A 16928-nucleotide genomic window follows, 5' to 3' on the forward strand; every position below is an offset into this window, starting at 1 on the left:
CTTCAGGCCTGGGAAGAGACGTGACCTTGCCATGTGAGTGTATGTTTGTGCCCGTAGAGGCCAGAAGAAGTATTAGATTCCTTGGAGCCTGAAGAAACAGCCAGTTGACAGCCACTCAAAGGTACTAGGAAATGAACTCTGTTTCTCAGCAAGGACATCGAGTACTGAACCAATGAGCCTCCTCTCAGACCTGATGGCTATCTTGTAAGCCTCAAAGATCACTGTCTACTCGAAGGCTTTCTAAGACAGACACACACTGCCTTCTCTTAGCTGAGTCATCCAACTGCGTGTGTCACAACTGGACAGATCATGTCCCTCAGCAGAAGCTGCTTTGTCTAGACACTTTAGGCATAGAATGCGTGTCTTAAAATGTGAAGTGGGATAGTGTGTCTCATTGCACTGCCACCCCTTGGGAGTGTCCTTCACTCTATTCTGCAATCAACTTTACTGTGTTCTACTCAACACTGGATGGTTGATGGAGATCACAGGACCCGAGAGACAGGACTCCAGAGCACGGTGACGGACAGCAGTGGTTGACACAGGGCTTATGTAATTTGGCTGGCTATACCTGCTGGCTAATTGTTTGGTGGAAGGAACAACCCAAGCAGCTCTGGAACCAGCAACTCGGGCTGGGGAGCACAAGTGGCCTGCAGACTCCTGAGAGATGAGTACTGCATTATAATGCACTGGGATTCTGAGTTTGTCTATGGACTCTGTCATAGCAGAGATAAGCCATGCTTATTACTGTCTCTCTGTTAGAAACCAGGATAAAATTGAGTTACCTCTACTCCTCCTACAGTGGTGATCTCTAATAAAATTATTCTAGTTTCCAAAACCTGTTAAATTACAAGTATTTACATAATCCAATCTAGACTCTTACTTGAACCAGAGAAATATACACACTCAAGGTAGTTATCGTTCTGGCTTTCAAATCACTAAGTTCCCTTAAAGCCTGCCTGGGCATCCGTGCTGTCTGAGAAAGTCTACTTCCTAACTGGGGCAGACGCCATGATGGTGACATCACCTCAGTGTTTTGCTTGCTTTGCACTCTCAGTCTCTTCCAGGGCTCCAGGCCTCTTTTCCTTAGCAAGGTCTTTTCATAGTGACCTTTGGCTACTGCTTCCAACTCTTGACTCCTTTGAATTCTCTTCTGTTTCTCTAGTTCTTTCTGGGGGGAAAAAGAAGCAAAAATTCCATAATTAAAACACCCAAAGAAAAGAACAAAATTAGCATCTAACAGCTAAATAGTGTGCTGATTATTATAATACAACTCTGGAATATTTTTAAGGAACTGTGCTAAGAGGCCAGGGGATGTTGGTCACAAGCCTTACATCAATCTGATCTGTGTATTCTTAGGTTTATCCAGTGTTGCTTACAGAGATGAACTACTGCTTCCCTCATTGCTAAGAGGTCAAAACACCCAGTCAAGGGCAAGGTCAGGAAGCCTTTCCATTGCAGAGAACAGCGAGCCTGCACTAGAGTTATGATACAGCGCCTTGAATATAAATACTGATGGTCAAATGACAAGAAACTCCACTGACAGTCTAGAATATTCTTACCACTGAGTTATTTTTCTTTCCTAAGTGAACAGTAAGTCCAGGTAAGCTGAAGGTATTTATCACCACAGAGCAGTCTTCTGTCCTGAGCAGCAAGATTAACTGCCCCTGGTGGTTCCCTGAGAAAGAAGGCACCTTGTGCTTCTCACAGAAGAAAGACATGCACTCCTGAGTGGTGTGGCCAAGAAAAGATGATAGGAACTTAACAGTCTACCTTACAGATACCATTATCTAGTTCTGTCTTTTAATAAAAGCAATCTGTAATAAAGGTGGGAGAGAAAAGTCTACTGAGTGTAGTGAGTACAGCACGACCCAGCCTTGAAAGCAGATGAAGTCTGCCTTCACAGTGGTGGTCACCCACGGGGCAGAAATATAACAACATTCAAGCTCCTTCTGCAGTCTCTAATTTCATGTCATGAAAAGGGCAGTGGTGAAATGGTTGATTCTGCAAGTTACTTTGTGTGTCTCAGCCTTCTGAGAGATACACACACACACACACACACACACACACACACACACACGGGGGTGGGTGGGTGTGAGACTATTTCTAACAGGAAAGGGAGAGTGTTCTCATCTTCCAATGCAATTACCTATCTTTGTACAGTTTCTGAAAATGAAATGTCTACATTCTTTAGGGACTTGTATCAAAATAACCTTTATAATCTTTACTTCAGACACTTGAGAGCGTTCTTGAATGGGATGGCAGACAGGAAAACCATAGATAGGCATTTCTTCCTGAGTAGTAAAAGGAGGGTAAAGAAAAAGTGTGGAGACAGAACCGGGTTCTTTCCACATGCAGCACATTGTCCCTTCCTCAGAGGCAGCCTGCAGGAGAAGCCCTGGACTCACTCTAAAGAGCCTGCCTGCCCATATTCACAATTGACTTATTTCCCACTTCCTTGTACAGGAAGTGAGTGGCAGCTGTTGACATGACGTGTTGACATGGTGTGACTCTGTTTTGAAAAAGCATTTACACTGGGGATTTACACAGAGGTTTCAAAGAGCACATAGTTCCTTCAGGTACCGCAGGGAAACAAATAACCCTATTAAAAAATGGGGTTCAGAGCTAAACAAAGAATTCACAGCTGAGGAATGCCGAATGGCTGAGAAACACCTAAAGAAATGTTCAACATCTTTAGTCATAAGGGAAATGCAAATCAAAACAACCCTGAGATTTCACCTCACACCAGTGAGAATGGCTAAGATCAAAAACTCAGGTGACAGCAGATGCTGGCGAGGATGTGGAGAAAGAGGAACACTCCTCCATTGTTGGTGGGATTGCAGACTGGTACAACCATTCTGGAAATCAGTCTGGAGGTTCCTCAGAAAATTGGACTTTGAACTGCCTGAGGATCCAGCTATACCTCTCTTGGGCATATACCCAAAAGATGCCTCAACATATAAAAGAGACACGTGCTCCACTATGTTCATTGCAGCCTTATTTATAATAGCCAGAAACTGGAAAGAACCCAGATGCCCTTCAACAGAGGAATGGATACAGAAAATGTGGTACATCTACACAATGGAATATTACTCAGCTATCAAAAACAACGAGTTTATGAAATTCATAGGCAAATGGTTGGAACTGGAAAATATCATCCTGAGTGAGCTAACCCAATCATAGAAAGACATACATGGTATGCACTCATTGATAAGTGGCTATTAGCCCAAATGCTTGAATTACCCTAGATCCCTAGAACAAACGAAACTCAAGACGGATGATCAAAATATGAATGCTTCACTCCTTCTTTAAATGAGGAAAAAGAATACCCTTGTCAGGGAAGGGAGAGGCAAAGATTAAAACAGAGACTGAAGGAACACCCATTCAGAGCCTGTCCCACATGTGGCCCATACATATATAGCCACCCAATTAGACAAGATGGATGAAGCAAAGAAGTGCAGACTGACAGGAGCCGGATGTAGATCGCTCCTGAGAGACACAGCCAGAATACAGCAAATACAGAGGCGAATGCCAGCAGCAAACCACTGAACTGAGAATAGGACCCCCGTTGAAGGAATCAGAGAAAGAACTGGAAGAGCTTGAAGGGGCTCGAGACCCCATATGTACAACAATGCCAAGCAATCAGAGCTTCCAGGGACTAAGCCACTACCTAAATACTATACATGGACTGACCCTGGACTCTGACCCCATAGGTAGCAATGAATATCCTAGTAAGAGCACCAGTGGAAGGGGAAGCCCTGGGTCCTGCTAAGACTGAACCCACAGTGAACTAGACTATGGGGGGGAGGGCGGCAATGGGGGGAGGGTTGGGAGGGGAACACCCATAAGGAAGTGGAGGGGGGAGGGGGATGTTTGTCCGGAAACCGGGAAAGGGAAAAAAAAAAAAAGAAGAGAAAAAAAAAAAAGATTTTTTACTGCTAATATGCCTTTTCCTTTCTTAAAAACAAAATCCTGAGATCACACTGTATATTTTCAGAGTTAACTCACCCACAAAACAGTTATAAAAATCTCAAATTATACTTTCACCTGTTCCTGAAAATATGTTTTTTTTTTGTAGGAGAAAAAAAGAATTCTAAATCTATATTAAAATACTGAATTATTTTAATTCATTAAGAAAACAGCATCAAGACTATATAAAGAGAACAATAAAGCAAAAAGGTGCTGTCTTCATTTAGTGCAAACAGAATTTAGATTTATATTAGTGAGGTTCAAAGGTTGAAACAAACAAACAAAAAAAAGCTGGATATTTGAAGGAGGGGCTAGCTCAGCCCTAGGGTCACATGGCAGCTGCTAATTGGAAAACGTTAAAGAGGGAAGGGGGAAGGGCAGAGTGTTTGCCAGCTCTTTATTGTATGTAGCATTTGATTTTCACTGAAGGAAAAAAAAGGTGGTAGTGGTGAAGATTTGTGTAACTCTCAAAAGAGACTTAACAAAAATAAGTCATCCGGCAGCGAACTGAGCACAGCAACTGGCCAGCAAGGCGTCCATGGAAGAGGGAAGGAAGTGAGGGAAGGAGGGAGGGAGGGAGGGAGGGAGGGAGGGAAGGAGGGAGGGAGGGAGGGAGGGAGGGAGAGAGGAAAATTTAATTTTTTTAAAAATAAAAAAAATTTAAAAATTAAAAAAAATTGATATTAAATATGGCTTTCCCTTCTGATTTAATTATATTTTGCATTATTACAAATGATATATAAAACCAGTATTTCATCTAATGTTTATCTGTGTCAGCCACTATGTCTCGAAAGAAAGATTAGGGTTTAAAAGTATGTTAAGGGAAGTATATGGCACTCAACTCTATTTTAACACTAATTTCTCTGTTACTGCTGGATCATGGAAGTCAAAATGGGAACATGATAATAAATGCCAATTAAATAAAAGCAAATAAAACCAAAAGCAAAAAAATGTCTTTAATCCTTTGGACCCTGCGTCCCTCTACTCCTCACCCAGTCTCAACCCGCTGGAAAGTGGCCCCTTTCCTGAGCCACCACAGAGGGCACCTTGTTGAGATCATGAGCAGTGCCCGTTTCCAAATGAAAGAGTCACTGTCTGCTTCAGACCTGAGTGCAGGCACATCACACTATAAGTTCTCCTGGTTCTCCCAGATCCTCTCCTCTGAGAAAATATTCACGCGTCCTAGGCAGGTCACAGGGTTGATTCTAGTCATTCCAGATCCCCAAAACATTGGCATATTTGGAACTTCTAGATTCCATATTCCAGCCTTGATAGACAATTTTCTCTATACAGCTGTGTGTGTTTAACAGGCTATGTGACAGTTATGTATGTGTCCTGTAACGACGTTTGAACTAAGTGTTCAGAAAGGTTTTCACACCTTGCTTCCCACAGTATTCTCCCTGACTACTTTAGATGTTGAATGACTCTTTTTGCAAACTAACATAGATGGATTCTCAAGACAGGGATGCTATCTGTCTATATCACTGTTCAAACACCCAGAGCAGAGACTGGCACATAAGTAGATATTTCACAGGTGTTTACCCTCTAAGCTAATATGTTTACTAAACAGAGAGATGTCATTTTCTGTGATAAAAATTACCCTTTTCAATAACAGATTTCAATTTCGCAGTAGCTAAAAGTATATTTATAAGCTGGGTATAGTGGTGCCCACCTTAAATCCCAGCACATGGGAAGTAGAGGCGGACGGATCTCTGGAAGTTCAAGGCCAACCTGATCTACAAAGTGGGTTCCAGGTCATCTAAAACCCCCAACCTCTCCCCAAGCATATGTATATGCTACAGAGTAGCAGTGGGTGGTAGGAAACACATCCAGAGGAAAAATGGGACTTCATGGGAAGGTTTTTGTTTTTAGGTCAATGAGACCTGTCAATGGTCCTCTTATTTGCCACATTTGGTGTGCTTTTCTGTCAGGGTCACAGGGACATGAATCTGTAGCCAGCCCCCTACCCTGTACACTTTCTTCTGAATATGGAGGGCTGCTTTATCGTGGTCTTTCCCTGAAGACTTCCTTTGTCCTATAACGTTATATTTCACGTTGTCTTGATCAGCCTTTTGTCAACTTGACACTAGCTATAGTTATCTGGGAAGAAGCCTCCATCAGATTGTCTGTAGGCAAGTCAGTGGGGCATTGTCTTGATTAGATGTGGGAGGGAGGGCCCAGCTCCTTGTGGACAGTGCCACCCCAGGGCAGGTAGTCCTGGGTTCTATAAGAAAGCAGGGGGAGTGAGCCATGAGGAGCAAGCCAGTAGACAACAGGCCTCCCTTGTCTCTGCTTTAGTTCTTGCCTTGACTTCCCTAATAAAAGTCTGTGACACACAGTCAAATAACCTCCTCTCCAGGCTGCTTTTGGTCATGCTGTTCATCGCAGCAATAGAAAACCAAAGCAAGACACATGTCCTTCCCATGCAATAGGAAACCAAAGCAAGACACATGTCCTTCCCATGCAATAGGAAACCAAAGCAAGACACATGTCCTTCCCATGCAATAGGAAACCAAAGCAAGACACATGTCCTTCCCATGCAATAGGAAACCAAAGCAAGACACATGTCCTTCCCATGCAATAGGAAACCAAAGCAAGACACATGTCCTTCTCAAGCATGACTGGGTTTATATTTTGTATTCAGATAAATACATGCCATTGTCCCTGAGATAATCTGTTTTAACAATAGTGGTTTTATTCATCTTCCTAGAAAATATGGTACCTCTACTAAATAGTCTGCTGATAAACTCAGTGAGCAAAAACCTGCCAACTAGAAGTTAAACCAGATTTCCCTTAAAGACATCCAGCCACGTGAAACTGACAGAGAAAGTCCTAGCAGGCACTGACTGTGGATTGCCATTGAGTTTTGTTGTCCATAGGAATAATGTCACCGTGGCCTTGGAGGTTGTGTCTGGGTTCTCGATATGAAGTCTACAGGGAAGGCAGGAACTGCTCGTGCAGAATGTGATGCGTGCCTCAACAGCATGAAGACCACGTGACAAGCAGAGTGGGCAAGCACGCTGTGCACAGCATGTTTGCACAGGAGGAGAAGGAGACAACTGACAGGTACATTTAGAGATGCAATCACTCTCAAGGAAGGCTCAATCATTGCCAGGCAGCAAATGCACTGCTCTCGAAGTTAGAAGGTTACAGGCAAAATGGAAACTGGTCTCCGTGCAAAGGCTTTTTGTCTGTTCCTGTGGGCTGGCATTTTTAAAAAGGAAAGGTTTGTGAATTGGTATAGTAAGAGAAAACGTTCTCCTGGCCAGTAAGTGTTTTAAAATCATTTTTGGTTTGTTCAAGCATTTTGCTTCTAACAAGAAACGAGCCAGACCTGAGATCAGAACGAATGCCTTTTTGTGAATGTCTGAGACATGTAATCATCTTCCAAACTGGAAAGACAGGCACTGTCAGGGAGGCACAGGAGATTAGCTTACCTGAGACGGCAGAGAGTACAGACACTGAGCTGCTAAGGGAGGATGCTGGTGAAGTGCTTGGTGTGTGTGCTTGCTGGTACCAGTGCATCATGTGAGGAGATCAGGCTCATGAAGGTGGTTCCACTCTTCTGTAGGTTTCTCTTCTAGGAACCCCAATATGCTTTCACAAAGATGACAGGGAGACTAAGCAAGTTTCCTGATTGTCTGTCAAGGGGAGAGGAACAACAGCTCTAACTGCCCCAGCATTCTTCCTCCCAAGAATGAAGTTTCTCTGCTGTACCACCTGGGAATAGAGGGGGCCCACACTGCATAGCAAGGGAACTTTGAGAAGTCTGCCAGATGTGCTCTCTCCCCACCAACCAACTGCTGTAGGAAAGGGCTCGCAGTCACAGAGAAAGGGGGGAAGTGAGGTGCAGCAATACTTCAACTGCATAGCAGGAACAGAAACTCCAGAGGCAGAGCTGGGCACGCCCAAGACTGAAATTTAATCAGAGTAGAGGACGTTTCCCCTCACACCAACCATAGCACCTGCTTATAAACACTGCGTTATGGAACAGGAGGGAATGTAAAGGACATGGACTCTGGGGAGCAGCACAAGGTGAAGACCCAAAGCCCAGAGCACTGAAAAAGTGAAGTCTCTAGTGTCCATAGCAACAATAAAAGCCAATGATTGTAACCATAGCAACAATAAACATCAAACAAAGCCCGATTCCTGCCTAGATTAACACAAATCTCCACACTAAAACCCTACATGGTTAAATTTCTATTGCTCTAAGCAAATGACTGGCTTTCAACAATAACACACAATTGATAAGTCAAAAGGTAAGAATAAAGGCTAAAAAGATAAAATAATCATCAGAATAAGACAAACATGACAAAAATGCCGAAGCTATTAGAATTTTAGATAATGTAGGACAATATTAGAGAATTGAAGGAAAAGTGGAGAAAAGATGGACATCATTGAGTATCAGGTGACTGCAGTACACATGAAAACCAAAGTTCAAAAGGAAAGTGCTAGACATGAAAACCATGGGAACAGACAGGAAGGTCTTCAGTGCATGTATTAGTAGGTGAAAGAGCTGAAGAAAGAAGCAGGCAACTTGAAGTCCTAGAAACTGCAGAGGAGCAAGAGAGCCAAAGCTGGCACATCTGACAATCCACACTGGCATGACCGGGAACTGTGAAGGAGTGAAAAGAAGCGTCAGCTAAAATACCTGAACAGTGAGGAAAACATGTTTAAATTTTGTGATAAGACACAAAGCTGTATATTCAAGAAGCTTAAAACTATTAAGAAAGGCAAACAATGGAACAGACCAACCATATCTAGATAAATTGTATATTTAAGAGAGTTAAAATGAGACATAGTCTTCTTTAAGAAGGGAAAGGGAAGAAACTCTCCAACTGTTACAGACTAAGGTCCTTATGCTGAAACCCTGACTCTGTTAATAAATGGATCTATGTAAGAAGCGACAAGTGCCTAACCTGATAGGATAAGTGTCCTTGTAAAATATTCCAGAGCTTTCTACTCTCTCCCTCCTCATGGACCTGTACCAAAGAAAAGGTCCTGTAAGGGCATGTGGGACTGAGGCTGTCTGAGAGGAATAAAGCAGGTTATAAGCTGAGGGAATCTGCCAGCAGGAGCAGCATGGTTCAAGTTCTTCTGGAAGAATAATATATGACATAGATTAAGAATTAGATCTGTACAAGGAACACTAGAAATGAAGGCAAAATCCAACACCCCTATTATTACTACTACAGCAGCAGCTGTGAAAGTCAGTAACTTCAGCAGGACACCTAGTATTTATAGCATAATGCAAGCAAAGTAGGGCACACATGACAAGAGAAAACGGGAGGAGGAAGTGGGATGTGAGGATGCAAAGCTCTCAGTGACATGGAGATCCTACGATTTGAAGATGGATGGAGATTATTAGGCACTAGAAAACACTAAAAGTATTCTTAAAAGGAAAGCAAATGAGATCAGATGCTTACTAAAATCAGAGAAGACAGGAAGAGACAGACATGGAGGACAAGGACAACCAATAGGAGACAGCATAATTTAATTCAATTATGTCAGTGTCATTTTAATGTTAGGAGCAGAAAAATAACAAGAACTTTGGTAAGTGACAGGCTCCAGATTGGATACCTCTGGTGTGCTCTCTGTGCTGGTAAACGCCATGACCAACTTTCTTCCAGAAGGCAGCCTTCGTCTGACACCAACGCGAAACAAAGATGACACAAGAACAGAAAACACAGGCCAATATTCCTGAGGAATATCACTTTCTAAACCCTCCACAGAACAGTAGCAAGACAAGTTCAAGACTACATTAAAAATATCATCTACCACAGCCAGGTGAAACTGCTCCAGGAATGTAAGGACAGTCTCTACACAAGGCTAAGTTCAATCTATTACACATCAGTAAATGCAATACACCACTTTAGGATAATAATAATAATTCTATGATTATCTCAATAGATTAAAACATGAAACAAATTCAATATCCTTTCATAATAAAAATTCTCAGTGAATTGCATATATAAGGAATGCTCAAGGGTGACTACATATGATGAACCACAGGAATATCACAGCTAACAGCTTAAGGGTGCCCAGGTGAACTAAAAGTTCTGAAACAGATTTTGAGACAAAGCCCAAACTAGCCTTGAACTCATTATTAACAAGTCATATACACTGAATTGATGGAGCTAAAGTTCAAACTGTCAGAACATCCACAAGCAAACAAGATGGGATGTGGATACGAAATAAACTCTCTGGTCCAAGAACAGAGCTGGAGACATCAGTGTGAGTTCACTTTAATTGTATATGAGGGCGTGGTAATAATCAGATGTGTGTGCATGGCATGATATATGTGTATTATCTATCTCTGTCTACCAATGTTCTAGAATCAGGACTATCCCAGTAGTGACTTAGCACTCATTGCCTAGACTTACTTTTCCAGATACCATGTAGAATGAAGGAATCTTAAAAAAAGTGTCTGATTATAGGGCTTGGCAGTGAGACTATGAGATGAAAAACTCCAGAAAGCAAGGTGTTCAGTAAGTACAGGGGCACACCCAAGGGAACCAGGAGCCAGTCTCAAAGAGCCTCTAAGCCAGTCAAAACCACCATTTAAACAATGAAGTTAATAAGTGTTTTTTTTTATCATCCAAAGTATAAATAAATGAATATGCACGAGTCCATAGTTATAGAAAGGATGACTGAATAAATGGAGGGAGTGACCAACTTTATGTAGAGAATTTTAGTAGTCACTGTAGAGCTACCTTTACAGAGGGCATGGGGCTGCACTGCATCTTCCTCTGGCCTTGAAAGAGAGAACACTGGACTTAATAACTCACTTTCAGGGGATAAAGTGTGAAAAGGGAAAACTAGGGACTACAGTGACAGCTCTCATCAAGCACACATCAGGAGATGTGCCTCATCTGGGTCTCATGCACACTGCTGCCGTAGGCTTAGGATGACGGAGCGAGCATCACCACAAACTACCACTAACACAGGCAAATTGTTGGAGAAACACCAACCACGAAAGGAGGGAAATTTTGAAATATTCAGACAATTCATAACAAAAGAGAAAGACAGAAGCTGTCACAGTCCAGATCCAGAGGGCACTAAAGGTTCAGGACCGCTTCAGGATGTGGTGTCTCCAAGTAGATCTTGAATATTCATGGGAAAACAATGTGTGCAGCAATGTGTTCATGCTGACTTACAATGAGTGTTTCACGACGATACTGGAGAGCGTTTACTGAGGAAGATATGCAATACAATACGATCCTTACAAGTTTTCTGTAAATCTGTATAAACCCACAACAAAGATTTATAAAGAACACCATTGCATATATAAACTAGGCAGCCCTGGAGAATTCTGAAGATACTCTACTCGTGGTAGAGTCTAAAATGAAAAAGAAAATATCTATACCTACAGGTAGAGACAATGATCTATCTCTTAATAGAGAGGGAAGCTGACAGGGGAAAAGGCCCAAAGTAGACACTAAGGTGCTACTCTAGGAGTTAGGTAATTCTTAGTGTTGAGCTCAGAGATATGTGCTATCTTCTTGGTATTTCTCATTTATTTTACAGTGAACAGATATGAGAGACAGTTTGTTATAGTGTACATTTTTTTGAAATTATTTTGTTGATTTACAGTAGTATGACCTCAAATTGTTCCATATGTTATACCATGCTTTATTTTAAAAAAATGTAGACACACACACACACACACACACACACACACACACACACACACACCAAAGTATGTTGTGTCTCTTTTCTGGAGACTCATAATGTCTGGGAAGATGTCAAAAGTTTTGGGAAGTCACCTAATTAAGGAACTTTGTTTATCTTAAACAGCATTTTCTAAAACCATTTGACTACTGAATTTACACTTTCTCAAAACAACTTACTATTTCAGGAACTACTAGGACGACATGGAATCTAACACATGTTGGAGAAATGTGTTTTAGAATCTCTCACCAGTTTTTAAGGAAAGAAACAGCTGCTTTTAGAGATTTTGTATGTTGATTTAGCAAAGGATGAAAATGCTTCTACTGTCTCCAAAACCTAAGTGTACTTTGCCTCACATGACTTCTTGATTCCTTTAGTTCTGTGAAGCACCCAATAGTGAATACTACTGTATTTTCTCCAAATGTAACGACCTATCTTCTTGACTAGCATTTAATAACTTCTTCCCCAGCTTCTCTGAAATGTGTTTTCTTCTAACTGTCCATCATTCTATCCACCCATTCACCACCTTTACTGAGCGCATCCGATGCCCTAGGTATACAATCATGAGGAGAGAGATCATTAGCCATGGGCCTCAACAAAGGGGCGAGTGGCAAGGACTCTACTAACCATCTTCTTCAGCCTCTTTTCCTCTCGTTTTCTCTCCAGCTGGGCTTCCTTTTCTTCTGCATCCTTCTTTTGGCGTTCTTCCTCTTGGGACTTTAACTGTGCCTGAATGAAATCAGAAGACAGAAAACTCAACCTCCCTCTGAGTAGGAAAGGAGATCTTTGGTCCTGAGTCAGTAAAGTATCTACCAAATGCCTGTCCTCCTCCTGGATTATGTATGCATTTTGTGACAGGAGGGAAAGACTCAACCAGCATGCCCTGTAACTTAGGGGTCTCTCTGAAAGAACCTTCTCCTGCCCAGGACCTTCTCCTGTCCATGAATACAGCCACTCTACTTTCATGATAAAAATGACTATTTTTGGGGCTGGGGATTTAGCTCAGTGGTAGAGCGCTTACCTAGGAAGCGCAAGGCCTGGGTTCGGTCCCCAGCTCCGAAAAAAAGAACCAAAAAAAAAAAAAAAAAAGACTTTTCAGTTCTTACTTTCACTGATGAAATAGGAAGTCTGGTGTGAGGAAACTCAGCCCATCCCAAACAGAATTATTATTTTTCTCTTATAGATGCAAAATTTCCTTCTGACAGTCTAGGTCAAATGTTGGAAGATAAGAACTACTGTCCTTTGCAAAGTCATTGGATCAACATACAATCAATATACAATGTATTGATATACTGCATACTAATTGTGGTCACCTGTGAACTTTCCAATCTAGTAGCTGGCATTCACGTTTGAAACATTTCCCTTTTGCTCTGCTAATGATGCTGAGTAAGAATTTCTTATTTTAATTCAGAGGGGTAGGCCACGGCCTTTCTGAAGTTTCTGTAACTCTACCATCTCAGGAAGCATGGACACACAAGGTTCCAGGTTTTGAAATCTGAACAAAGTGCTTTTCTTGCCTCAGTTTGCATTCTGAATTTATTACCAATTTGTCTTCTTCTTGTTTTTTCTTCCTTTCTGCCAAGATCTGCCTACGTTCAGCTCGTTGAATTGCTCTCTCTTCCATGGCTAAAAAATAGTAACATAGTCCCAATATAAAAAAAAAATGAAGCACTCTGTAAAATAAATGTCTACATATAATAGTCACATTTAGAGTTACCATTAGAGTCTTCTTGTAAGTTGAACCTTCTGGCATCTGGAGTTTATTTAACTCAACAAACAGGTTAAAGATCTAACATCAGCAATGATGAACAATATATATGCTTATTTCATTTCTGTTTATATTTCTTTAGAACATATTTCTATTGGTTTAAATAAGACAATGCTCCTGGATGGTGGACTTTTAGTATATGAAACCCAGAAGCCAGAATTTTAATACATTGCTGATGAACACACACACACACACACACACACACACACACACACGGACACACACACATAGATACACACATACAGACACATACACATAGATACACACATATAGACACATACACACAGATACACATACACAGATACACACACAGATACACAGACACAGATACACAGACACACAGATACACAGACACACAGACACACACACATACAGACACATACACACACATGCAGATACACACACAGATACACACAGATACACACACAGATACACAGACACACACACACATACAGACACACACACAGACACACACACAGATACACAGACACACACACAGATACACACACACATGCGCACGCACACACACAATGTAACTACGGCTAACAAGCACTTGAAGAGTAGAAAAATCCCTTAAACTTCACTTATGTGAGGCTACCCCCTTTTCTGAAGTCATTGTCCATGTGTCTATATTCCTGACAAAACAAGAAAGCTAAAGTTCGGGTCATGGTGAATACATTTCAATGTAGTTTTAAGACCCAGACACCCAGATGGGCAGGAAATGGAAGTGAACCAGGCATTTGGAGAACTGGCATCAGAATGATTTTGAGTGTCAGACTCCTGTTCTTGACAGTTTATTAAATATCGATCCAAAAGAAACAAATGTGCAAGATGGTCTGATAATATGACTACTCAGTCAGGGCTGGCCCAGGAAGGGGCATGGGCATTGGAAGCATCGCGTTCTGCTCACAAAGCCAGCTCACTGTTACTTTCAGTTCCTTGGGCCATGTTACAGAGAAGAGAATTTAAGTCCAAGTTTTAAGAATTAATAAACAGAAACCTCACCAAGCTATTTCTTACAGATATTAGCTGTCTGCTTTGCCTCAGAGGATTAGTGGTGGTCGCACAGATGGCAGAGTGAGACTGTCCTTAAGGAGGTAGAAATAGACTAGAGGATTAAAGTGAAGGGCCGGAGAGGCAGAGTCTCGGCAATCCATCTCTCCCCATCATTTCTAGATTGAATCATTAAAGTCTACTTAAGAAATAGACTGGATTCTAAAATAGTTAAGTCATTGATCAAACAATAATTTCAAAAACGTATCACAATGAACTGGACACTTCCTGATGAGCCTTAGTGGTGGGCAAGGACAGCATCAACGACTGCCCTGCCAGATGGCTGGTGTAGAGCCAAGCAATCTCTTCATTGACAGGAACTGACTAGAAGCACAGTGTCCTTCAGATGTCATTACTTCTTGCTCGGGAAGCAAAAACCTCAGATTTACAGAAATCTTGTAATTGTGAAGCACTCACCACCATGTGTATATACATACACACACATACACATGCACACAAGAACATCTGTGTGATAAACTCAATTAGCAAAATTACCAGGCGGGTCCTGAGGAACACCTCTGGTCTTAAAGCATTAGTTTTCACATATAAAGAGTTCCGTATGCATCTAAAATACTATCAAATTAGACTATCTGGTTTATATATCTCATTACCGAAATGCTATTGTTAAAACATCATGTGTCATAAGTGACAGAATAACGTGACTGGACTTGCTATGAAGTCATCAGTATTTTGGCATTGATGAAGTATAATGGTAGATGAACTTTATCAATGTTTATTCAGCCTTAGCTGCTACTCAGGGTTCTCATTTGTGTAATTCCTCCTTTCCTCCCATAATGCAAATCTCAAATTAGAGGAAAAATAATGGGCCTTTCATAATTCATTCTCTCTCCCTTCTCTTCTCTTCTCTTCTCTCTCTCTCTCTCTCTCTCTCTCTCTCTCTCTCTCTCTCTCTCTCTCTCGTGTGTGTGTGTGTGTGTGTGTGTGTGTGTGTGTGTGTGTGTGTGTGTTACAGAAGGGGAAGGAAAGAGAGTGGTGGAGGCTCCCTGGTGCATCCCATTCCTCCCATGTCTACAAACCTTGGATTCTCACCAGGTTCTACCAAGTGTCAAAGCCTAAGAGCTGTAAGCACCCAGTCACAGACATATACTACTTCACTAGAAAAGGCAACCATCATAAAAACCATCGGGGCAGTCTTGCCTTTCAGTAAGGGATGGGGTGCTGTTGGCTGCTTCAGGGTCCTTTTGGATGGAGAAAGAGGCTTTCTAGAATCAGCTCTACTATCTTTACACCTAAGAGATGGAACAGAGGAGCTGAAATAAGAAGAAAAAGACAGGAAAGACAGTTGTGATCAACAATTTGCTTCTTTAAGAATTTGCTTCCTTTATAGCTGAGAAACTCAAAACACGATACAAAGTTCACTGTAACTTCCAGTTAAGAAGTTATTATACCCAGACTAAAGTCTGTATAAGGACGGCCCCTACCCTCATCAATTCTTTTCCTAAACAACCTGTCATCCCACATACCGAAGACGTCTCAAGCACATTTGGAACCATCTTAAGTGACTTTTGGGAAATTTAGACTCCTATTCCGAGTCTGAAGAGATAGTTTTACTGTGAACAACTAAAAGTTCAAGTGAGTCAATTAGCCAGCCCTAGGGCTGGTCCCTGGGGACCATGTTGTCTGACCTGGTTTCTCAGCATTAAACATAATCAGAAACTCAAAAACTTAGAACATGTATTTTTCTCTTTTCCTAGATAATTCTAGAGTTTCTCTCACAACTACTCAAGGCTCACTGTACAATGGGATCCATCTAGACAGCCATTTGCTTTAAATGTCTATGTACACCTAGCATGGGACAGTCAGCATACATGAGGTTCTTGGCTTTGTGAGCATACAGGAAGCCAAGCAAAGCTATTCAGCAGCCCTCTTTCTTAAAGGAAAACCCTCCAAACACATTCAGAGTATTCTGACCCTGCTGACATACTTCAGAAGTCTCTGGCAGGTTCCCTGCAGGTCCCCTGCTCCTCTGAGATTTGATTGACTGCAGCTGTGTCCTCCTGTAGCCGCTGTGGTACGTTCAGATGCCTGCCGGGCCTCAGCCAACCACTGGTTTGCCTTCAGCTTCTGAATGGTTTTCTGCTGTTCCTCAAGTTTCTTCTTCTGCTTCTCAATCAGCTGTTGCTGGTAGACATGGTGACAGCGGAAATGCCCCACACAAACCGCGTCTGCTTCCTGCGTAGTGGTCCCAGGATCTTCACGGCTACCAGGCTGTTCCGAGGTCTCACCTGCTGCAGTCTTGGCCTGCTTTGTGCCAGGAGTGTTCTGAGAGACATCTGGGAGAGTACCCTGGAAATTCCCCTTGGTTGTTCTTTCTGGGGAATGGCTGAGTGTACACCCACTGTTCTCCACAGGTGGCTTTTCCCACAAAGGGGACATGATAGTGACCTAGGGGAAAAGATGATATTCCAACTCAAATACTGATGAGATGAGATCCTGCCTTGGTCTCATT

General features: G+C 42.0%; 1 protein-coding gene across 8 annotated transcripts in view; it reads right to left on the minus strand.

Annotated features, from left to right (window-relative positions):
• The window catches only part of Ccdc191 (coiled-coil domain containing 191), a 70586-nt gene that overhangs the window by 7279 nt on the left and 46379 nt on the right, over positions 1–16928 (minus strand). For 3 of the 8 annotated variants that reach the window (XM_087575834.1, XM_087575836.1, NM_001427765.1), the window contains 5 exons: positions 16404–16864; positions 15617–15708; positions 13181–13263; positions 12265–12366; positions 1025–1168 (listed from right to left, as the gene is read on the minus strand). In XM_087575834.1, the coding sequence (XP_087431960.1) occupies positions 1025–1168; positions 12265–12366; positions 13181–13263; positions 15617–15708; positions 16404–16864 (882 nt within the window). Of the gene's footprint in view, positions 1–1024; positions 1169–12264; positions 12367–13180; positions 13264–15616; positions 15730–16403; positions 16865–16928 lie in introns of all 8 variants that reach the window. The other 5 variants (XM_087575833.1, XM_087575835.1, XM_087575832.1 and 2 more) reach the window with 2 other exon arrangements.

The sequence above is a fragment of the Rattus norvegicus genome, chromosome 11 (assembly GCF_021556685.1).
Source record: "Rattus norvegicus strain SHRSP/BbbUtx chromosome 11, alternate assembly SHRSP_T2T, whole genome shotgun sequence".
NCBI classification, from domain to species: Eukaryota; Metazoa; Chordata; class Mammalia; order Rodentia; family Muridae; genus Rattus; species Rattus norvegicus.